Source organism: Lampetra fluviatilis, chromosome 70 (assembly GCF_964198595.1).
Source record: "Lampetra fluviatilis chromosome 70, kcLamFluv1.1, whole genome shotgun sequence".
NCBI lineage: Eukaryota > Metazoa > Chordata > Hyperoartia > Petromyzontiformes > Petromyzontidae > Lampetra > Lampetra fluviatilis.
In genome coordinates, this window is record NC_136344.1 from 175744 (window position 1) to 200338 (window position 24595).

Sequence of the window (24595 nt, forward strand, 5' to 3'; positions counted from 1 at the left end):
CATTGGCTGGGTCATGTAGCCCGCATGCCCAGCCACCGCATGCCCAGCCACCGCATGCCTAAACAGCTTCTGTTCGGCCGGATCGAGCGGGCTAAACAGGCACGGCACGGGCTAGAGAAGAGATGGAGTGATGTGGTACAGGAGGACGTGGAGCTGAGTGGACTTGCCGATGACTGGTACCAGCGGTGTCAAGATCGGCCTCAGTGGAGGAGGCTCGTGAAGGACGCTACTGGGCAGTTGGAGGCAGTCGCCCTCCAACAACAACGGAGGGCGGAGGAGCGACGCTCACAACAACGAGCGGAGCGCCGGGTGGCTAAAGCACAGCGAGTTGGCACAGTAGGAGGCACAGGTGGCGCATCGGCCAGTAATTTCAGTCAGTCGACCCGTGGCACCTGCTGGGTCTGACCTCCCTCTCAGTGAGCCTTCGACACTTCACGTGGCCTCAAAAAGTGCACCTGGCCTGGCACAGGTGCCGTGGTGACGTCACCTCCACTTTGTGGCGAATGGTTCGTGTCCATGCGTCTCAGTTTGTGTGCGTGTATGTCTCTGTGTGTCTCTGTGTGTGTCTCTTTGTGTGTCTCTGTGTGTGTCTCTGTGTGTGTCTCTGTGTGTGTCTCTGTGTGTGTCTCTGTGTGTGTCTGTGTGTGTCTCTGTGTGTGTCTCTGTGTGTGTCTCTGTGTGTCTCTGTGTGTCTCTGTGTATGTCTCTGTGTGTGTCTCTGTGTCTGTCTCTGTGTGTGTCTCTGTGTGTCTCTGTGTGTCTCTGTGTGTCTCTGTGTGTCTCTGTGTGTGTCTCTGTGTGTGTCTCTGTGTGTGTCTCTGTATGTGTCTCTGTGTGTGTCTCTGTGTGTGTCTCTGTATGTGTCTCTGTGTGTCTCTGTGTGTGTCTCTGTATGTGTCTCTGTGTGTGTCTCTGTGTGTGTCTCTGTGTGTGTCTCTGTGTGTCTCTGCGTGTGTCTCTGCGTGTGTCTCTGCGTGTGTCTCTGTGTGTCTCTGTATGTGTCTCTGTGTGTCTCTGTGTGTGTCTCTGTGTGTGTCTCTGTGTGTGTCTCTGTGTGTGTCTCTGTGTGTGTCTCTGCGCGCGTGTTTACGGGGAGTGGTGGGTGTAGTGGTTAGCGCTACGCTGCGCTATGAACCCGGCGACCTGGGTTCGATTCCCGCTCACGGCCAACACCAGTGACGATTATCTGAACCGGTCCTGGGCCTCCCCTAGGTCGACTCAGCCTGAAATGAGTACCTGCTGCGGTGTGTAAACATCGCCACTGGGGAGACAAAGGCGGTCGGGCGTGGTGCTGGCCCACCCAACCCCCTCGTGTACCGTTCCGGCCTTCATAGGTGCTCGCTAACAGCACTTGCCCCTACAGTCTGTTAAGGCTACACGGGGGATCTTTGTCTTTGTCTCTGCGGTGAGGTGTGTGGGAAGCTGTAAGCCCCAGGCTACTTTGGGCTCGCCTTCCCATCAACCGGAGGCGGTGGTCGAGTGGTGGTCGTGGTTACTTATGCGCCCACCGAAAACGAACATCCGTGGAGGGATGCGGGCAAAGCCGATGAGTCGGATGCCTTCTATGACCTCCTGTCACAGCTGCTGGCTAAAGTGGCCCCTCGGGATAGAGTCATCCTGTTGGGTGACTTCAATGCCCGAGTTGGTCATGATGCTGGCACACCTGGTCAGGAGCGATTGGGCCAGATCAGCTCAATAACAACGGCATTATTTTATTTTTTACCTACATGGTGACTTTACCGAAAAAAACCTAAAAGTATGAATCCTTGCAGTCACGAAAGCTTCAAATCTAAAATCGTCTCGGTCATCTCAGTCAGTCGACCCGTGGCACCTGCTGGGTCTGCCCCGTGACCTCCTGCCAGCGGGCGTTCGACACTTCACGTGGTAGCCTCAAGGTGCACTTGGCCTGGCACAAGCGTCGTGGTGACGTCACCGCCACTTAGTGGCGAATGGTGGTTGTTGTTGCGTGTCTCTGCGTGTATGTGTCTCTGCGTGTCTGTGTGTCTCTGCGTGTGTCTCTCTGCGTGTGTCTCTGCGCATGTGTCTCTGCGTGTCTCTGCGTGTGTGTCTCTGTGTGTCTCTGCGTGTCTCTGTGTGTCTCTGCGTGTGTGTCTCTAGGTGCGTGTCTCTGTGTCTCTGCGTGTCTCTGTGTGTCTCTGTGTGTGTGTCTCTGTGTCTCTGCGTGTCTCTGCGTGTGTGTCTCTATGTGCGTGTCTCTGTGTCTCTGCGTGTGTCTCTGCGTGTGTCTCTGCGTGTGTCTCTGCGTGTGTCTCTGCGTGTGTCTCTGCGTGTGTCTCTGCGTGTGTTTCTATGCGTCTCTGCGTGTCTCTGCGTGTCTCTGCGTGTGTCTCTGCGTGTGTCTCTGCGTGTGTCTCTGCGTGTGTCTCTGCGTGTGTCTCTGTGTGTCTCTGCGTGTGTCTCTGCGTGTGTCTCTGCGTGTGTCTCTGTGTGTCTCTGCGTGTGTCTCTGCGTGTCTCTGTCTGTCTGTGTGAGTGTCTCTGCGTGTGTCTCTGCGTGTGTCTCTGCGTGCGTGTCTCTGTGTGTCTCTATGACTGTCTCCGCGTGTCTCTGCGTGCGTGTCTCTGCGTGTGTCTCTATGCGTCTGCCGAGTTGTCCGAGTCCTGCAGGTCGCTGACATCAGAGGCCGAGTCCCAGACGTCCGGGTCCATCACGTGAGGAGGGAGCGGAGACACGGGGGACACGCACTGCACACACACGCACTGCACACACGCCCAGACACACACGCACACACACACACAGACACACACACACACAGACACACACACATCACGTGAGGAGGGAGCGGAGACACGGGGGACACACTGCACACACACGCACTGCACACACACACACACGCACACACACACGCACACACACGCACACACACGCACACACACACGCACACACGCACAGACACACGCACACACACACATCACGTGGTGAGGGAGCGGAGACACGGGGGACACGCACTGCACACACACACACGCACACACACACGCACACACACACACACACGCACGCACAGACACACACACACGCACGCACAGACACACACGCACAGACACACACACACACGCACAGACACACACACGCACAGACACACACACACACGCGCAGACACTCACACCCACGCATGCACACCCATCCACCCGCACACGCACGCACACACACACATACACACGCACAGACACACACACACGCACAGACACACACACACGTACAGACACACACACGCGCAGACACACTCACACCCACGCATGCACACCCATCCACCCGCACACGCACGCACACACACATACACACACACACACGCACAGACCCACACACACGCACACCCACACGTACAGACACACACACACACGCACAGACACACACACACCCACGCATGCACACCCATCCACCCGCAGACACACACACACGCACAGACCCACACACACGCACGCACACCCACACGTACAGACATACACACAGACACACACACACACACGAACGCATGCACACCCATCCACCCGCGCACGCACGCACACACATAAACACTCGCACACACATACAAAGATTCCGTGTCTTTCCGACAGACCTGTTCTTCACCTGATGACGGCTGCTTGCGTTGTGGCCGAAACGTCGTGAGAATTGTATTTTATGAAGTTTTATTTTTATCATTTTATATTTCCCTTCTACGCGACGACTTTACCGAAAGAACCAAAAAGATGAATCCCTGCAGTCACGAAAGCTTCGAATCGAAATTTAAAGATTGCCCCGTGTAGCCTTAACAGACTGCTGCTAAGTGTGTAGCACCTATGAAGGCCGGAACGGCACACGAGGGGGTGGTTGGCCAGCGCCACGCACGGCCGCCTTTGTCTCCCCAGTGGCGAAGTTTACCAAACACCGCACCAGGTACTCATTTGAGGCCGAGTCTACCTAGGGGAGGCCCAGAACCGGTTCAGATAACCGTCGCTGGTGTTGGACGTGCGCGGGAATCAAACTCGTAGCGCAGCGGCTAACCACTACACTACCGCCCCAATACATACACACAGGGGCGGTTTCTTCATTAGGGCGATTGGGCGACGCACCACCAATGTCATTCAACCACAGAGTCACGCGAGCCGTCACTGTCAGCCTCTGGATATAGTTCCAATCAGCGTCATGTCACGTTCTGTGGAGCGCCGCCTCTTTTTGGGCGATTTCACGAGTGTTCCCGTAGACCAGGGGTCCTCAAACTTTTTAAACAGGGGGCCAGTGCTCGCCACCGCAGCCCAATCAGTGCTCACCAGCGCAACCCAATTAGTGCTCGCCACCGCAGCCCAATCAGTGCCCACCATCGCAGCCCAATCAGTGCCCACCATCGCAACCCAATTAGTGCTCACCATCGCAACCCAATTAGTGCTCACCAGCGCAACCCAATTAGTGCTCACCAGCGCAACCCAATTAGTGCTCACCAGCGCAACCCAATCAGTGCTCACCAGCGCAACCCAATCAGTGCTCACCACCGCAGCCCAATCAGTGACCATGGGCCGGATAAATGTCCTCGGCGGGCCGCATGTGGCCCGCGGGCCGTAGTTTGAGGACCCCTGCCGTAGACTTACATTCAAAGATGTTTTTTTTCGAACGGGGGGGGGCGCTGCAATGCATTCTCTACGGCTTCATCATACGCAAGCACGTTTCATCCAACAATATAATTTGTGGCCACCTCGTGGAATCTTTAATAAAAGAAACTTGAGTGGATTGTTTTAATAGTGAGTATAGAAACAAACAAGATGTATTGTAAGAGTCACTTTATTTTTCATTAATATTAAAGAAGTGAAGTTGCCTTTTTACACGCTTAAGCTGTTAATTTATCCTTTGCATGGGTGGACCTTATTCTTATAAATCATCCAGACATTTGCCCCCCCCCTGAGAGATTTTGCAGGAGCCGCCACTGCATACACACACACACATGTACGGAACACACGTACGGAACACACGTACGGAACACACGTACGGAACACACGTACGGAACACACACGCACGTACACAGAAAGACAAAGAAACCCCCCGTATGGCCTTTAACAGACTGTTGGGGGGCAAGTGCTGTAAGTAGCAAGCTCCAGCTTAGGGCCTAAGGCCTGGGGTCTCAGGCCTAAGACTTACAGCCTAGGGCTTCGGGCCCAGAGGCTGGGGCCTCAGGCCTAGGCTGGAGGGCTTAGGGCCTAAGGTTTAGGGCCTAGGGTGGAGGGGCTTGGGCATAGGGTGGAGGGCTTGGGGCCCTAGTGTTTAAGGCTTAGGGCCTAGGGTGGAGGGGCTTAAGGCCTAGGGTGGAGGGCTTAGGGCCTAGGGTGGAGGGCTTAGGGCCTAGGGTGGAGGGCTTAGGGCCTAGGGTGGAGGGCTTAGGGCCTAGGGTGGAGGGGCTTAGGGCCTAGGGTGGAGGGCTTAGGGCCTAGGGTGGAGGGTTTAGGGCCTAGGGTGGAGGGCTTAGGGCCTAGGGTGGAGGGCTTGGGGCCTAGTGTTTATGGCTTAGGGCCTAGGGTGGAGGGGCTTAGGGCCTAGGGTGGAGGGGCTTAGGGCCTAGGGTGGAGGGCTTAGGGCCTAGGGTGGAGGGTTTAGGGCCTAGTGTTTAAGGCTTGGGGCCTAGGGTGGAGGGTTTAGGGCCTAGGGTTTAAGGCTTGGGGCCTAGGGTGGAGGGCTTGGGGCCTAGTGTTTAAGGCTTGGGGCCTAGGGTGGAGGGCTTGGGGCCTAGGGTTTAAGGCTTAGGGCCTAGAGTGGAGGGGCTTAGGGCCTGGTGTTTAAGGCTTGGGGCCTAGGGTGGAGGGTTTAGGGCCTAGGGTTTAAGGCTTAGGGCCTAGAGTGGAGGGGCTTAGGGCCTGGTGTTTAAGGCTTGGGGCTGCGTACCAGAGTGTGGCGACGTCCATCTCTGCGTCCCATCCCTCCGTCGGAGTCGTCCACTCCAATTGGGGCGGTGCTGGCGGAGTCGTCCCCCCTGGCGGAGTCGTCCCCCCTGGAGGAGTCCACCCTGGTGGAGGAGTCGTCCCTGGAGTCGTCGTCGTCCCTGGCGGAGTCGTCCCCCCAGGCGGAGGAGTCCACCCTGGCGGAGTCGTCCCCCCTGGCGGAGGAGTCCACCCTGGCAGAGGAGTACACCCTGGTGGAGTCCACCGTGGGCGCCGCAGCTTGCCGGGGTCGTCCCCTCCCCAGGAAAGCGCTGCCACACGGACACACGGCGACACACGGACACAGGGAGGGGCTGGGTGGGGGGAGGGGCTGGGTGGAGCTGGGTGGGGCTGGGTGGGGGGTGGAGCTGGGTAGGGAGGGGTTGGGTGGGGAGGGGCTGGGTGGGGTGGGGCTGGGTGGGGAGGGGCTGGGAGGGGCTGGGTGGGGAGGGGCGGGTGGGGCTGGGTGGGGAGGGGCTGCGTGGGGAGGGAAGGGTGGGGAGGGGCTGGGTGGGGAGAGTGGGGCTGGGTGTGGGGTGGGAGGGGTGGGGCTGGGTGGGGGGTGGGAGGGGTTGGGTGGGGAGGGGTGGGTGGGGCTGGGTGGGGAGGGGTTGGGTGGGGAGGGTGGGTGGGGACGGGCTGGGTGGGGAGGGTGGGGCTGGGTGTGGGGTGGGAGGGGTGGGGCTGGGTGGGGAGGGGCTGGGTAGGGAGGGGAGGGTGGGGAGGGTGGGGCTGGATGGGGGGTGGTAGGGGTGGGGCTGGGTGGGGCTGGGTGGGGAGGGGCGGGCGGGGCTGGGTGGGGAAGGGCTGGGTGGGGAGGGTGGGTGGGGACGGGCTGGGTGGGGAGGGTGGGGCTGGGTGTGGGGTGGTAGGGCTGGGGCTGGGTGGGGAGGGGCTGGTCACCCCGTGGTGCCCTTATAAAACTCAACGTTTCACCTACTCACGCCGGCTTGTGCCCGCCCTCACAGTCGGCCAGATTTGCGGAATACACCAGCACGCCCTGGCCGTTGACCCGATGACTTTAATCGAAATTGTCTCGTGATTTCGATGTAAAGCTTTCGTGACTGCAGGGATTCATATTCTCGGTTCGTTCGGTAAAGTCACGTAGAAGGGAAATAATAAAATAATAAAAATATTCAACAATAATTTTATTGTTTTAGAGTTTTTTTAATGTATTTCTTTATATATATTTTACATTTTTTAAAATATATTTTTAATTTTTTATTTCCCTTCCACCTGACTTTACCGAAAGAACCAAGTCTTATGGTTGTTATTGTTTGACTTGCATCAATACGGTGTTTTTGCTTTTCCCGGGAAAGATTTGCCGGTTTATCCCAGGATGTTTCTGTTTGCACGCCGCCGCTTTAAGATGTTTCTCCGTTCATGTTTTTGTTTGTTGCGGTTGCACCCAAATCAAGAGCTTGCACGGCTCACAGGGCTATCTACATATATCTAAAAGGCAAAGTCGTCATTATGTGCGTCTGTTCAAAATGTTTAGCATACTTCCCGACATGCAACAAACTTGAAATTTGCCATGTGGGTACATTCCAGACTGCACACCATGTAAACATTATACAAATACACTTTTGTTATTTTTTTTGGGTGGGGGGGGGGAGCTCAATAATGCATTTTTTCTTTGCACGGCAAGTCAGCTGTCACGTCAAATCTGTCATGTGACCAGAGGTCGCAAACGGGTTTTGATTCCTTACCCGTACCCGGCCGCACCAGGGTCGCAAACGGGTACCCTACCCGTACCCGTACCCTACCCGTACCCGTACCCTACCCGGCCGGGTAGGGTACGGGTACCTGATTGCGACCTCTGGGATGAAGCCACGTTGCAGGCGCGGGTGGGTTGATTCTAGGAACTTGAATTGTGAGAAGAGACAAGACGTTGGGAAATGAGTGACTCACGGTGACTCACCATGTGACTCACGGCCTACCCGTACCCCATACCCGTACCCTACCCTGGTGCGGCCGGGTACGGGTAGGCCGTGAGTCACATGGGGAGACGCCGTTTGTCACTCATTTCCCAACGTCTTGTCTCTTCTCACAATTCAAGTTCCTAGAATCAACCCACCCGCGCCTGCAACGTGGCTTCATCCCAGAGGAGGTCGCAATCGGGTACCCGATACCCGTACCCTACCCGATACCCGGCCGGGTACGGGTAGGGTAGGCCGTGAGTCACTGGTGAGTCGCCGTTTGTCACTCATTTCCCAACGTCTTGTCTCTTCTCACGATTCAAGTTCCTAGAATCAACCCACCCGCGCCTGCAACGTGGCTTCATCCCAGAGGTCGCAATCGGGTACCCGATACCCGTACCCGGCCGGGTACGGCCGGGTACGGGTAGGGTACGGGTAGGGTACGGGTACCCGTTTGCGACCCCGGTGCGGCCGGGTACGGGTAAGGAATCAAAACCCGTTTGCGCCCTCTGACTCATCTCTCCGCTCATCGCGTGAAGATGTACACACGCCACGTGGTTTGTCAACATCGGGGGGGGTGGGGGGGGTTTGGGGGGCACGGAGCCCCGTGTACTCACAGGTTCAGGGGGCGACCGGGCAGGCAGACTCCGATCATGTGACGGAGTCGAGGACTGGTCACGTGACTGGCTGGTGGAGTGGTCACGTGACCGACTTGAGGACTGGTCACGTGACTGGCTGGTGGAGTGGTCACGTGATTGACTTGAGGACTGGTCACGTGACTGACTTGAGGACTGGTCACGTGACCGACTGGTGAACTGGTCACGTGACTGACTGGTGGACAGGTCACGTGACCGACTTGAGGACTGCTCACGTGACTGGCTGGTGGAGTGGTCATGTGACCGACTTGAGGACTGGTCACGTGACCGACTGGTGAACTGGTCACGTGACTGACTGGTGGACAGGTCACGTGACCGACTTGAGGACTGCTCACGTGACTGGCTGGTGGAGTGGTCACGTGACCGACTTGAGGACTGCTCACGTGACTGGCTGGTGGAGTGGTCATGTGACCGACTTGAGGACTGGTCACGTGACCGACTTGAGGACTGGTCACGTGACTGACTGGTGGACGGGTCACGTGACCGACTGGTGGAGTGGTCACGTGACCAACTTGAGGACGGACCGGTGGACTGGTCATGTGACTGACTTGATGGGTCACGTGACTGGCTGGTGGACTGGTCACGTGACCGACTTGAGGACTGGTCACGTGACCGGCTGGTGGACTGGTCACGTGACCCACTGGTGGACTGGTCACGTGACCGGCTGGTGGAGTGGTCACGTGACCAAATTGAGGACGGACCGGTGGACTGGTCATGTGACTGACTTGATGGGTCACGTGACTGACTTGATGGGTCACGTGACTGGCTGGTGGACTGGTCACGTGACTGACTTGATGGGTCACATGACTGGCTGGTGGACTGGTCACGTGACTGACTTGATGGGTCACGTGACTGGCTGGTGGACTGGTCACGTGACTGACTTGATGGGTCACGTGACTGGCTGGTGCACTGGTCACGTGACTGACTTGAGGATGGGTCACGTGACTGGCTGGTGGACTGGTCACGTGACTGACTTGAGGATGGGTCACGTGACTGGCTGGTGGACTGGTCACGTGACTGACTTGAGGATGGGTCACGTGACTGGCTGGTGGACTGGTCACGTGACTGACTTGAGGATGGGTCACGTGACTGACTGATGGACTGGTCACGTGACCAACTGGTGGACTGGTCACGTGACTGACTGGTGGACTGGTCACGTGACTGACTTGATGGGTCACGTGACTGGCTGGTGGACTGGTCACGTGACTGACTTGATGGGTCACGTGACTGGCTGGTGGGCTGATCACGTGACTGACTTGATGGGTCACGTGACTGGCTGGTGGACTGGTCACGTGACTGACTTGATGGGTCACGTGACTGGCTGGTGGACTGGTCACGTGACTGACTTGAGGATGGGTCACGTGACTGACTGGTGGACTGGTCACGTGACCGACTGGTGGACTGGTCACGTGACTGGCTGGTGGACTGGTCACGTGACTGACTTGAGGACTGGTCACGTGACCGGCTGGTAGACTGGTCACGTGACTGACTGGTGGTGATTGACGGATGAGCGGTGATGTTCGCTGACAGATGAATGGTGACGGTGGATAACTGATGAACGGTGATGTTCGCTGACCGATGAATGGTGACGATCTTGGCGGATAACTGATCAACTGTGACGGTGGTTGACTGATGAGTGGCGATGGTGGATAACTGATGAGTGGCGATGGTGGATAACTGATGAGTGGCGATGGTGGATGACTGATGAGTGGCGATGGTGGATGACTGATCAACTGTGACGGTGGTTGACTGATGAGTGGCGATGGTGGATGACTGATCAACGGTGATGGTGGATGACTGATGAGTGGCGATGGTGGATGACTGATGAGTGGCGATGGTGGATGACTGATGAGTGGCGATGGTGGATGACTGATCAACTGTGACGGTGGTTGACTGATGAGTGGCGATGGTGGATGACTGATCAACGGTGATGGTGGATGACTGATGAGTGGCGATGGTGGATGACTGATGAGTGGCGATGGTGGATGACTGATGAGTGGCGATGGTGGATGACTGATGAGTGGTGATGGTGGATGACTGATCAACGGTGATGGTGGATGACTGATGAGTGGCGATGGTGGATGACTGATGAGTGGCGATGGTGGATGACTGATGAGTGGCGATGGTGGTTGACTGATGAGTGGCGATGGTGGTTGACTGATGAGTGGCGATGGTGGTTGACTGATGAGTGGCGATGGTGGTTGACTGATGAGTGGCGATGGTGGATGACTGATGAGTGGCGATGGTGGATGACTGATCAACGGTGACGGTGGATGACTGATGAGTGGCGATGGTGGATGACTGATCAACAGTGACGGTGGTTGACTGATGAGTGGCGATGGTGGTTGACTGATGAGTGGCGATGGTGGATGACTGATCAACAGTGACGGTGGTTGACTGATGAGTGGCGATGGTGGTTGACTGATGAGTGGCGATGGTGGATGACTGATCAACGGTGATGGTGGTTGACTGATGAGTGGCGATGGTGGATGACTGATGAGTGGCGATGGTGGTTGACTGATGAGTGGCGATGGTGGATGACTGATGAGTGGCGATGGTGGATGACTGATGAGTGGCGATGGTGGCTGACTGATGAGTGGCGATGGTGGATGACTGATGAGTGGCGATGGTGGTTGACTGATGAGTGGCGATGGTGGCTGACTGATGAGTGGCGATGGTGGATGACTGATGAGTGGCGATGGTGGATGACTGATGAGTGGCGATGGTGGTTGACTGATGAGTGGCGATGGTGGCTGACTGATGAGTGGCGATGGTGGATGACTGATCAACGGCGATGGTGGATGACTGATGAGTGGCGATGGTGGTTGACTGATGAGTGGCGATGGTGGATGACTGATGAGTGGCGATGGTGGATGACTGATGAGTGGCGATGGTGGCTGACTGATGAGTGGCGATGGTGGATGACTGATGAGTGGCGATGGTGGTTGACTGATGAGTGGCGATGGTGGTTGACTGATGAGTGGCGATGGTGGATGACTGATGAGTGGCGATGGTGGTTGACTGATGAGTGGCGATGGTGGATGACTGATGAGTGGCGATGGTGGTTGACTGATCAACGGCGATGGTGGATGACTGATGAGTGGCGATGGTGGATGACTGATGAGTGGCGATGGTGGATGACTGATGAGTGGCGATGGTGGCGGTGGTGGTGCCGGACACATGCGAGACTGAGCAGTGACACGTGACACGTGGCCAGTGCCAGTCCCGACTGGCGCAGTCTTGACACTGGTGGGTGTGGTGAGTGTGGTGAGTGTGGTGGGTGTGGTGGTGGTGGGTGTGGTGGTGGTGGTGGGTGTGGTGGTGGTGGTGGTGGGTGTGGTGGTGGTGGTGGCGGTGGTGGTGACGGCAGCAGACGTAGTGGTGGCGTTGTCGGTGGTGATGGTGACAGGGGTGGCAGCAGACGCAGTGGTGGCTTTGTCGGTGGTGATGGTGACGGGGGTGGTAGCAGATATAGTGATGGTGTTGTTGGTGGGTGTGGTGATGATGGCAGCGGTGATAGCAGACGCAGTGATGGCGTTGTTGGTGGGTGCGGTGATGGTGGCAGCAGACGTAGTGATGGCCTTGTCGGTGGGTGCCGTGGTGATGATGGTGGCAGTGCCAATGCAACTGTTGCTGTGGTTGCTACTGCCACAGTCGCCCTCCACCCCCTCCCCCCCCACCCCCCCCTCCCGCCCCCCGCGGCGACGCGTGGCTCCCCCCCGGGGAGTCTCCGCTCCGCCGCTGGGCGAGATGGCTCGCACGAGAGCGGCCGCGTGTCCCGGGTTGGCTTCGGCAAAGCCGCGGCTCATCAGCTGGGCGTGGACGCCCGCCTCCACCGCCTCGGCACGCAAGCCAGGCAGCCACGTACGCCGGTGCTGCACCGGGCGTACAAAAGAGGGGGGGGGTGGGGGGGGGTGAGGTTATCAGTGAGCGGCGTTTGTGAGAGCTGGCTAGGAGATGTTGACTACCTCGCCTGATACGCAGGAGGTCGTGGGTCTCTCTCATCATCATCATCATCACAGGGCTAGGAGATGTTGACTACCTCGCCTGATACGCAGGAGGTCGTGGGTTCAATCCCAGACCCTGACGATGCCATGGTGGCTAGGAGATGTTGACTACCTCGCCTGATACGCAGGAGGTCGTGGGATCGATCCCAACCCTGACACCTGCTGTATATTTTGAGTTTGCGTCTCTCTCTCATCATCATCAAGGTGGCTAGGAGATGTTGACTACCTCGCCTGGTACACAGGAGGTCGTGGGTTCCATCCCGACCCTGACGATGCCTGCTGCTGCTGTAGATTTGAAGTCTGCGTCTCTCTCTCATCATCATCACGGTGGCTAGGAGATGTTGACTACCTCGCCTGGTCTGCAGGAGGTCGTGGGTTTGATCCCGACCCTGACACCTGCTGTGTATTTGGAGTCTCTCTCTCTCTCTCTCCGTGGTCAAGTTGATTTTTCTCACCAGGTCCTCCGTTTTTTTCCCCCTCCACATTTAGAATCGACGTCATCACACGTTCAGAGTGTTTGGCGTCTGCGTGCGTGTGTGCGGGTGTGTGTGTGTACGAGTGTGTGTGTGTGTGCGGATGTGTGTGTGTACGAGTGTGTGTGTGTGCGGGTGTGTGTGAGTGTGCATGCGTGTGTGTGTGCGGGTGTGTGTGTGTACGAGTGTGCATGCGTGCGTGTGTGCGGGTGTGTGTGTGTACGAGTGTGTGTGTGTGTGTGTGTGCACGAGTGTGTGTGTGTGTGCGGGTGTGTGTGTGTGTGTGAGTGTGCATGCGTGTGTGTGTGTGTACGAGTGTGCATGCGTGCGTGTGTGCGGGTGTGTGTGTGTACGAGTGTGTGTGTGTGTGTGCACGAGTGTGTGTGTGTGTGCGGGTGTGTGTGTGTGTGAGTGTGCATGCGTGTGTGTGTGTGTACGAGTGTGCATGCGTGCGTGCGTGTGTGCGGGTGTGTGTGTGTACGAGTGTGTGTGTGTGTGTGCGCGTGTGTGCGTGTGTGTGAGTGTGTACGAGTGTATGTATGAGTGTGTGTGCGTGTGTGTTTGTACGAGTGTGTGTGTGTACGAATGTGTGTGTACGAGTGTGTGCGTGTGTGTGTATGAGTGTGTGTGCGTGTGTGTTTGTACGAGTGTGTGTGTGTACGAGTGTGTGTGTGTACGAATGTGTGTGTACGAGTGTGTGCGTGTGCGTGTATGAGTGAGTGTGCGCGCGTATGAGTGTGTGCGAGTGGATGTATGAGTGTGTGTGCGTGCGTGCGCGCGCGTGCGTGGGCGAGCGCGTGGGGGTCGAGTTGTCGAACGAGCGACTCACCAGCGAGTCCACCCACAGCGTGTCCTCAGCAGCGAGGGCGACGCTCCCCTCCACCACCGTGCCCTGCACCGCTTCGCGCACGAACGCCAGCGCCTGCCCGCACAGACAAAGACAGAGGTCCCCCGTGTAGCCTCGACAGACCGTTGGGGCAAGGGCTGTTTGCGAGTAGCAGCACCTGTGAAGGCACACACAGAGGGGGTGGGTGGGTGGCCAGCACCACGCCCGGCCGCCTTTGTCTCCCCGGTGGCGATGTTTACTATTGTCCACCACTGCAACTCGTTTGAGTCGACCTAGGGGAGGCCCAGGACCGGTTCAGATCTCTAGAATCGGTGGTGTTGGTGTTGGCCGTGAGCGGGAATCGAATTCGGGCCACCACCGCTCCCCACATACACACTCAGACACACACAGGCACGCGTACACACACACACACACGTACACACACACACAGGCACGCGTACACACACACAGGCACGCGTACACACACACAGGCACGCGTACACACACACACACACAGGCACGCGTACACACACACACACACAGGCACGCGTACACACACACAGGCACGCGTACACACACACACACACAGGCACGCGTACACACACACACGTACACACACACGTACACACACAGGCACGCGTACACACACACACGTACACACACACACACACGTACACACACACAGGCACGCGTACACACACACACACACACAGGCACGCGTACACACACACACGTACACACACACACGTACACACACAGGCACGCGTACACACACACACGTACACACACACACACACGTACACACACACAGGCACGCGTACACACACACGTACACACACACAGGCGCATACACAATCAGACACACACAGTCCCACGTACACACACACAGACACGCGTACACACACAGACAGGCGCATACACACTCAGCCACACACACACACAGGCACGCGTACACACACACACACACGTACACACACACAGGCACGCGTACACACACACACGTACACACACACAGGCGCATACACACTCAAGACACACACAGACACGCGTACACACACACAGACACGCATACACACACACAGACACGCGCACACACACAGACAGGCGCATACACACTTAGCCACACAGACACGCGTACACACACACACACAGGGCATGCGTACACACACACACACACGTACACACACACACACACACGTACACACACACACACACACGTACACACACACACACGCGTACACACACACACACACACAGGGCACGCGTACACACACACGTACACACACACACGTACACACACACACAAGGCACGCTTACACACACACACGTACACACACACACATGTACACACACTCAGCCACACACACACACGTACACACACACACACACGCGTACACACACACACGTACACACACTCAGCCACACACACAGGGCACGCATACACACACACACGCGCACACACACACACGTACACACACACACATGTACACACACTCAGCCACACACACACACGTACACACACACACACAGGCACACGTACACACACACGTACACACACTCAGCCACACACACAGGGCACGCATACACACACACACACGCACACACACACAGGCACGCGTACACACACGTACACACACGTACACACTCAGCCACACACACAGGCACGCGTACACACACACACACACGTACACACACACACAGTCCCGCGTACACACACACACAGGTGCATACACACTCAGCGTGCGGGCGAGTTGGTGAGCGTGCGGGTGAGCGTGCGGGTGAGTGGGTGAGCGTGCGGGTGAGTGGGTGAGCGTGCGGGCGAGTGAGTGAGCGTGCGGGCGAGTGTGCAGGCGAGTGTGTGAGTGTGTGAGCGTGCGGGTGAGTGGGTGAGCGTGCGGGTGAGCGTGCGACCGAGCGTGCGGGTGAGTGTGTGAGCGTGCGAGCGAGCCAGCGAGCGAGCGTGCGGGTGAGTGAGTGAGCGTGCGGGTGAGTGTGCAGGCGAGTGTGTGAGTGTGTGAGCGTGCGGGTGAGTGGGTGAGCGTGTGAGCGAGTGGGTGAGCGTGCGGGTGAGTGGGTGAGCGTGCGAGCGTGCGTGCGAGCGTGCGTCCACCTGCGGCGTCCACTCGCAGTCCCCTGCGGCGGGTCGCAGGCCGCACATCACCACGGAGACGGCGAGGGGGGGCGGCCGAGTGACCAGCGCCGGCGGGAGCTCCAGCAGCTCGCCGGGCCTCACCGCGACGGAGCGACCCTCGTCCACCAGGCTCACCGGGAGAAGCGCCGACGCCGAGTTTGCCGGGACCACCCCGAGCAGGCGAGCCCTGCGCACGCAGGCAAAGGTGGCCGTGCCGTGCCGTGTAGCCTCGACAGACTGTTGGGGCAAGTGCCGTGAGCGAGCAGCGGTGAAGGCTGCCGGCGCTGTGGCGCGTTCGTAAAGTCACACACTGACACACACACACGCTGACACACACACACTGACACACACTGACACACACTCACTGACACTCAACACACACTCACACACACACAAACACTCGCATAGTCACACACTGACACACACACACTCACATCACACTCACACGCTGACACACACACTGACACACACTGACACACACACTGACATTCACACACACATAGTCACACACTGACACACTCACATACACACACTGACACACACTCACATACACACACTGACACACACAACACACACACGCTGACACACACACACGCTGACACACACACACTGACACACACACACGCTGACACACACAACACACACACAACACACACACTCACATTCACTTACTGACAAAACACACTCACATAGTCACACACTGACACACACACTCACACACACACTGACACACACACACACTCACACACATACTCACACACTGACACACACAACACATACACATAGTCACACACCGACACACACTCACATACACACACTCACACTCGCAGTCACACACTGGCACACACAACACACACACGCTGACACACACACTCGCATAGTCACACACTGACACACACTCAACACACACACTGGCACACTCACAGACACACTCACACACTCGCATAGTCACACACTGACACACACACACACTCACATTCACACACACATTCACTTACTGACACAACACACACTCACATACTCACTGACACACACACTCACTCCCACACACACTTACTGACACACACACACTCACATACTCAACAACAACAACCGCCATTCGCCACTAAGTGGCGGTGACGTCACCACGACGCTTGTGCCAGGCCATGTGCACCCTGAGGCCACGTGAAGTGTCGAACGCCCGCTGGCAGGAGGTCACGGGGCAGACCCAGCAGGTGCCATGGGTCGACTGACCGAGATGACCGAGATGACTGGCTGATGCACCACCTGTGCCCCCTACTGTGCCAACTGGCTGTGCTTTAGCCACCCGGCGCTCCGCTCGTTGTTGTGAGCGTCGCTCCTCCGCCCTCCGTTGTTGTTGGAGGGCGACTGCCTCCAACTGCCCAGTAGCGTCCTTCACGAGCCTCCTCCACAGAGGCCGATCTTGACACCGCTGGTACCAGTCATCGGCAAGTCCACTCAGCTCCACGTCCTCCTGTACCACATCACTCCATCTCTTCTCTAGCCCGTGCCGCGCCCGTTTAGCCCCCTCAATCAGGCCGAACAAAAGCTGTTTCGGCATGCGGTGGCTGGGCATGCGGGCTACATGACCCAGCCAACGCAGCCTTGCCTGCCGGAGGAGCTCACCGATGGGACTTTGCCCAGATCTTTCAAGGATTTGTGAGCTCCTCACACAATCACCCACTCACCTACCCACTCACCCACTCACTCACTCACCCACCCACTCACCCACTCACCCACTCACTCACTCACCCACCCACCCACCCACTCACCCACCCACTCACCCACTCACTCACCCACTCACCCACCCACTCACTCACCCACCCACTCACCCACCCACTCACTCACCTGCAGTAGAAGCCGGCTGCCATCCTCACGCCGTAGAGCTGCCCGGGCACGAGGAGCGGTGGCGCCGCGCCGGGCGCCAACCGGGAGTAGTGGCGCCTCAGCTGGGCGGCCAGACGCAGGTGCACCGCGCTCGTGGTCACGGACGGACCGTCACCGTCACCATCACCACCACCTTCACCGTCACCGCCACCACCACCACCGTCACCACCACCGTCACCGTCATCACCACCACCGCCACCGCCATCACCATCACCGCCTCCGTAGTCGTCGTCACCCTCATCGCCGCCGGTGGTGGAGGAGTCGGTGACGGTGCTGCTGGTGGTGGTGGCGTCGGTGACGGTGTTGTTGCTGTTGGTGGTGTTGTTGTTGTTGGTGTTGTTGGTGGTGGTGCTGTTGGTGTTGTTGGTGGTGGTGCTGTTGTTGTTGTTGGTGTTGTTGGTGGTGGTGTTGTTGGTGTTGTTGGTGGTAGTGGTGGTGACGGTGTTGTTGGTGTTGGTGGTGGTGGCGGTTGTTGTTGTTGTTGTTGTTGCTTCTGGCGGGCGTCGGTAGTGCAGTATCCGCCCGGAGAACTGTGTCACGCACTCCACGTGTGTGACGAGCAGCTGCGGGGAGACACAGAGAGACACACACACAGAGAGACAGACACAGAGAGACAGACACACAGAGAGACACACACACAGTGAGACAGACACAGAGAGACAGACACAGAGAGACACACACACAGTGAGACAGACACAGAGAGACAGACACACAGAGAGACACACACACACACAGAGACACACACACAGAGACAGACACACAGAGACACAGAGAGACACACACACAGAGAGACAGACACAGAGAGACAGACACACAGAGAGACACACACACAGTGAGACAGACACAGAGAGACAGACACACAGAGAGACAGACACAGAGAGACAGACACAGAGAGACAGACACAGAGAGACAGAGACACAGTGAGACAGACACAGAGAGACAGAGACACACACACAGAGACACACACAGACAGACACACACACAGAGAGACAGACACACAGAGACAGACACACAGAGACACAGAGAGACACACACACAGTGAGACAGACACAGAGAGACAGACACAGAGAGACAGACACACAGAGAGACACACACACAGTGAGACAGACACAGAGAGACAGAGACACATAGAGACACATACACAGAGACACACACACAGAGACACACACACAGAGACACACACAGACAGACACACACACACAGAGAGACAGACACACAGAGACAGACACACAGAGACACAGAGAGACACACACACAGTGAGACAGACACAGAGAGACACACACACAGTGAGACAGACACAGAGAGACAGACACACAGAGAGACAGACACACAGTGAGACAGACACAGAGAGACAGACACATAGAGACACATACACAGAGACACACACACAGAGACACACAGAGACACACACACAGAGACACACACAGACAGACACACACACACACAGAGACAGACACACAGAGACAGACACACAGAGACACAGAGAGACACACACACAGTGAGACAGACACAGAGAGACAGACACAGAGAGACACACACACAGTGAGACAGACACAGAGAGACAGACACACAGAGAGACACACACACAGTGAGACAGACACAGAGAGACAGAGACACATAGAGACACATACACAGAGACACACACACAGAGACACACAGAGACACACACACAGAGACACACACAGACAGACACACACACACAGAGAGACAGACACACAGAGACAGACACACAGAGACACAGAGAGACACACACACAGAGACACACAGAGACCCGTAGAGACACAGAGAAACACAGAGACACACAGAGAGACACAGAGACACACAGAGACACACAGAGACACACAGAGACACACAGAGAGACACAGAGACACACAGAGACACACAGAGACACACAGAGAGACACAGAGACACACAGAGACACACAGAGACCCACAGAGACACACAGAGACACACAGAGACACACAGAGACACACAGAAACACACAGAGACACACAGAGACCCGTAGAGACACGTAGAGACACAGAAAAACAGAGACACACAGAGACACACAGAGACACACAGAGACCCGTAGAGATACACAGAGACACGCAGAGACACGCAGAGACACACAGAGACACACAGAGAGACACAGAGACACACAGAGACACACAGAGACCCACAGAGACACACAGAGACACACAGAGACACACATAGACACACAGAGACACACAGAGACACACAGAGACACACAGAGACCCGTAGAGACACGTAGAGACACAGAAAAACAGAGACACACAGAGACACACAGAGACACACAGAGACACACAGAGACACACAGAGACACACAGAGACACACAGAGACCCGTAGAGATACACAGACACACGCAGAGACACGTAGAGACACAGAAAAACAGAGACACACAGAGACACACACACACAGAGACAGACACACAGAGAGACAGACACACAGAGAGACAGACACAGAGACAGAGAGACAGACACAGAGACACACAGAGAGACAGACACACACAGAGAGACAGAAACACAGAGAGACAGACACACACACAGACAGACACAGAGAGACAGAAAGAGATACAGACACACAGAGAGACAAACACACAGAGAGACAGAAACACAGAGAGACAGACACACACACAGACAGACACAGAGAGACAGAAAGAGATACAGACACACAGAGAGACAAACACACAGAGAGACAGAAACACAGAGAGACAGACACACACACAGACAGACACAGAGAGACAGAAAGAGATACAGACACACAGAGAGACAAACACACAGAGAGACAAACACACAAAGAGACAGACACACAGAGATACACAGAGAGACAGACACACAGAGAGACAGAAAGAGATACAGACACACACAGACACACACACATAGACAGACACACAGAGAGACAGAAACACAGAGAGACAGAAAGAGATACAGACACACAGAGAGACAGACACACACAGAGACACACACACACACAGAGACACACACAGACAGACACACAGATACGCACTTTCAGACACAGAGACACAAGAGACATGCACAGAGACACAAAGCCCAGTGTGGTGAGGGAGCGAGTGAGTGGTGAGCGAGTGAGTGGTGAGCGAGTGAGTGGTGAGCGAGTGAGTGGTGAGCGAGTGGCGAGTGAGTGGCGAGCGAGTGAGTGGCGAGCGAGTGAGTGGTGAGCGAGTGAGTGGTGAGCGAGTGAGTGGTGAGCGAGTGAGTGGTGAGCGAGTGAGTGGTGAGCGAGTGAGTGGCGAGCGAGTGAGTGGCGAGCGAGTGAGTGGCGAGCGAGTGAGTGGTGAGCGAGTGAGTGGTGAGTGAGTGGCGAGCGAGTGAGTGGTGAGCGAGTGAGTGGTGAGCGAGTGAGCGGCGAGCGAGTGAGTGGTGAGCGAGTGAGTGGTGAGCGAGTGAGCGGCGAGTGAGTGGTGAGCGAGTGAGTGGTGAGCGAGTGAGTGGTGAGTGAGTGAGTGGTGAGCGAGTGAGTGGCGAGCGAGTGAGTGGTGAGCGAGTGAGTGGTGAGCGAGTGAGTGGTGAGCGAGTGAGTGGTGAGTGAGTGAGTGGTGAGCGAGTGAGTGGTGAGCGAGTGAGTGGCGAGCGAGTGAGTGGCGAGCGAGTGAGTGGTGAGTGAGCGAGTGGTGAGCGAGTGAGTGGTGAGTGAGTGAGTGGCGAGCGAGTGAGTGGCGAGCGAGTGAGCGAGTGAGTGGCGAGCGAGTGAGTGGCGAGCGAGTGAGTGGCGAGCGAGTGAGTGGCGAGCGAGTGAGTGGCGAGCGAGTGAGTGGTGAGCGAGTGAGTGGTGAGCGAGTGAGTGGCGAGCGAGTGAGTGGTGAGCGAGTGAGTGGTGAGCGAGTGAGTGGCGAGCGAGTGAGTGGTGAGCGAGCGAGTGGCGAGTGAGTGAGTGGTGAGCGAGTGAGTGGCGAGTGAGTGAGTGGTGAGTGAGTGGTGAGCGAGTGAGTGGCGAGCGAGTGAGTGGCGAGCGAGTGAGTGGCGAGCGAGTGAGTGGTGAGCGAGTGAGTGGCGAGCGAGTGAGTGGTGAGCGAGTGAGTGGCGAGTGAGTGGTGAGCGAGTGAGTGGTGAGTGAGTGAGTGGCGAGCGAGTGAGCGAGTGAGTGGTGAGCGAGTGAGTGGTGAGCGAGTGAGCGAGTGAGTGGTGAGCGAGTGAGTGGTGAGCGAGTGAGCGAGTGAGTGGTGAGTGAGTGAGTGGTGAGCGAGTGAGTGGTGAGCGAGTGAGTGGTGAGCGAGTGAGTGGCGAGCGAGTGGTGAGCGAGTGAGTGGCGAGCGAGTGAGCGAGTGAGTGGTGAGCGAGTGAGTGGTGAGCGAGTGAGCGAGTGAGTGGTGAGCGAGTGAGTGGTGAGCGAGTGGTGAGCGAGTGAGTGGTGAGCGAGTGAGTGGTGAGTGAGTGAGTGGCGAGCGAGTGAGTGGTGAGCGAGTGAGTGGTGAGCGAGTGAGTGGCGAGCGAGTGAGTGGTGAGCGAGTGAGTGGCGAGTGAGTGGCGAGCGAGTGAGTGGTGAGTGAGTGGTGAGCGAGTGAGTGGCGAGCGAGTGAGTGGTGAGCGAGTGAGTGGCGAGCGAGTGAGTGGCGAGTGAGTGGTGAGCGAGTGAGTGGTGAGTGAGTGGTGAGCGAGTGAGTGGCGAGCGAGTGAGTGGCGAGCGAGTGAGTGGTGAGCGAGTGAGTGGTGAGCGAGTGAGTGGCGAGTGAGTGGCGAGCGAGTGAGTGGTGAGTGAGTGGTGAGCGAGTGAGTGGCGAGCGAGTGAGTGGCGAGCGAGTGAGTGGTGAGCGAGTGAGTGGCGAGTGAGTGGCGAGCGAGTGAGTGGCGAGCGAGTGAGTGGTGAGCGAGTGAGTGGCGAGCGAGTGAGTGGTGAGTGAGTGAGTGGTGAGTGAGTGGCGAGCGAGTGAGTGGTGAGTGAGTGGCGAGCGAGTGAGTGGTGAGCGAGTGAGTGGCGAGCGAGTGAGTGGTGAGCGAGTGAGTGGTGAGCGAGTGAGTGGCGAGCGAGTGAGTGGTGAGCGAGTGAGTGGTGAGCGAGTGAGTGGCGAGCGAGTGAGTGGTGAGCGAGTGAGTGGCGAGCGAGTGAGTGGTGAGCGAGTGAGTGGCGAGTGAGTGGCGAGCGAGTGAGTGGCGAGCGAGTGAGTGGTGAGCGAGTGAGTGGTGAGTGAGTGGTGAGCGAGTGAGTGGTGAGCGAGTGGTGAGCGAGTGAGTGGCGAGCGAGTGAGTGGTGAGTGAGTGGTGAGCGAGTGAGTGGCGAGCGAGTGAGTGGTGAGCGAGTGGTGAGCGAGTGAGTGGTGAGCGAGTGAGTGGTGAGCGAGTGGTGAGCGAGTGAGTGGCGAGCGAGTGAGTGGTGAGCGAGTGGTGAGCGAGTGAGTGGCGAGCGAGTGAGTGGTGAGCGAGTGGTGAGCGAGTGAGTGGTGAGCGAGTGAGTGGTGAGCGAGTGAGTGGCGAGCGAGTGGCGAGCGAGTGAGTGGTGAGCGAGTGGTGAGTGAGTGAGTGGCGAGCGAGTGAGTGGCGAGCGAGTGAGTGGCGAGCGAGTGAGTGGTGAGTGAGTGAGTGGCGAGCGAGCGAGTGGTGAGTGAGTGAGTGGCGAGCGAGTGAGTGGTGAGCGAGTGAGTGGCGAGTGAGTGAGTGGTGAGCGAGTGAGTGGTGAGCGAGTGAGTGGCGAGCGAGTGAGTGGTGAGCGAGTGAGTGGTGAGCGAGTGAGTGGTGAGTGAGTGGTGAGCGAGTGAGTGGTGAGCGAGTGGTGAGCGAGTGAGTGGTGAGCGAGTGAGTGGTGAGTGAGTGGTGAGCGAGTGAGTGGTGAGTGAGTGGTGAGCGAGTGAGTGGCGAGCGAGTGAGTGGTGAGTGAGTGGCGAGCGAGTGAGTGGCGAGCGAGTGAGTGGTGAGCGAGTGAGTGGTGAGCGAGTGAGTGGTGAGCGAGTGAGTGGCGAGCGAGTGAGTGGTGAGCGAGTGAGTGGTGAGCGAGTGAGTGGTGAGTGAGTGGTGAGCGAGTGAGTGGTGAGCGAGTGAGCGAGTGAGTGGTGAGCGAGTGAGTGGTGAGCGAGTGAGTGGTGAGCGAGTGAGTGGTGAGCGAGTGAGTGGCGAGCGAGTGGCGAGTGAGTGAGTGGTGAGCGAGTGAGTGGCGAGCGAGTGAGTGGTGAGCGAGTGAGTGGTGAGCGAGTGAGTGGTGAGCGAGTGAGTGGTGAGCGAGTGAGTGGTGAGCGAGTGAGTGGTGAGCGAGTGAGTGGTGAGCGAGTGAGTGGCGAGCGAGTGAGTGGTGAGCGAGTGAGTGGTGAGCGAGTGAGTGGTGAGCGAGTGAGTGGTGAGCGAGTGAGTGGTGAGCGAGTGAGTGGTGAGCGAGTGAGTGGCGAGCGAGTGAGTGGTGAGCGAGTGAGTGGTGAGCGAGTGAGTGGTGAGTGAGTGGTGAGCGAGTGAGTGGTGAGCGAGTGAGCGAGTGAGTGGTGAGCGAGTGAGTGGTGAGCGAGTGAGTGGTGAGCGAGTGAGTGGTGAGCGAGTGAGTGGCGAGTGAGTGGTGAGCGAGTGAGTGGCGAGCGAGTGGTGAGCGAGTGAGTGGTGAGCGAGTGAGTGGCGAGCGAGTGAGTGGCGAGCGAGTGAGTGGCGAGCGAGTGGTGAGCGAGTGAGTGGTGAGCGAGTGAGTGGCGAGCGAGTGGTGAGCGAGTGAGTGGTGAGCGAGTGAGTGGCGAGCGAGTGAGTGGCGAGCGAGTGGTGAGCGAGTGAGTGGTGAGCGAGTGAGTGGCGAGCGAGTGAGTGGCGAGCGAGTGAGTGGCGAGCGAGTGGTGAGCGAGTGAGTGGTGAGCGAGTGAGTGGCGAGCGA

At 57.4% G+C, this 24595-nt stretch overlaps 2 protein-coding genes across 2 annotated transcripts in view; both read right to left on the reverse strand.

Moving 5' to 3' along the window:
• Positions 1 to 1707: 1707 nt before the first annotated feature.
• Positions 1708 to 8612, reverse strand: LOC144952784 (uncharacterized). The gene is made up of 3 exons (XM_078883256.1): positions 8437 to 8612; positions 5866 to 6172; positions 1708 to 2720 (listed from the first exon to the last, which is right to left on the reverse strand). The coding sequence occupies exons 1-3, from the start codon at positions 8472 to 8474 to the stop codon at positions 2595 to 2597; spliced, it is 471 nt and encodes a 156-aa protein (XP_078739382.1). The 5' UTR covers positions 8475 to 8612; the 3' UTR covers positions 1708 to 2594.
• A 515-nt stretch (positions 8613 to 9127) lies between these two features.
• The window catches only part of TDRD12 (tudor domain containing 12), a 31368-nt gene continuing 15900 nt past the window's right edge, over positions 9128 to 24595 (reverse strand). The window contains exons 8-12 of the mRNA XM_078883279.1: positions 17761 to 18362; positions 15892 to 16099; positions 13785 to 13877; positions 12156 to 12350; positions 9128 to 9139 (exon numbers count right to left, since the gene is read on the reverse strand). Of these exons, the coding sequence (XP_078739405.1) occupies positions 9128 to 9139; positions 12156 to 12350; positions 13785 to 13877; positions 15892 to 16099; positions 17761 to 18362 (1110 nt within the window). The remainder of the gene's footprint in view (positions 9140 to 12155; positions 12351 to 13784; positions 13878 to 15891; positions 16100 to 17760; positions 18363 to 24595) is intronic.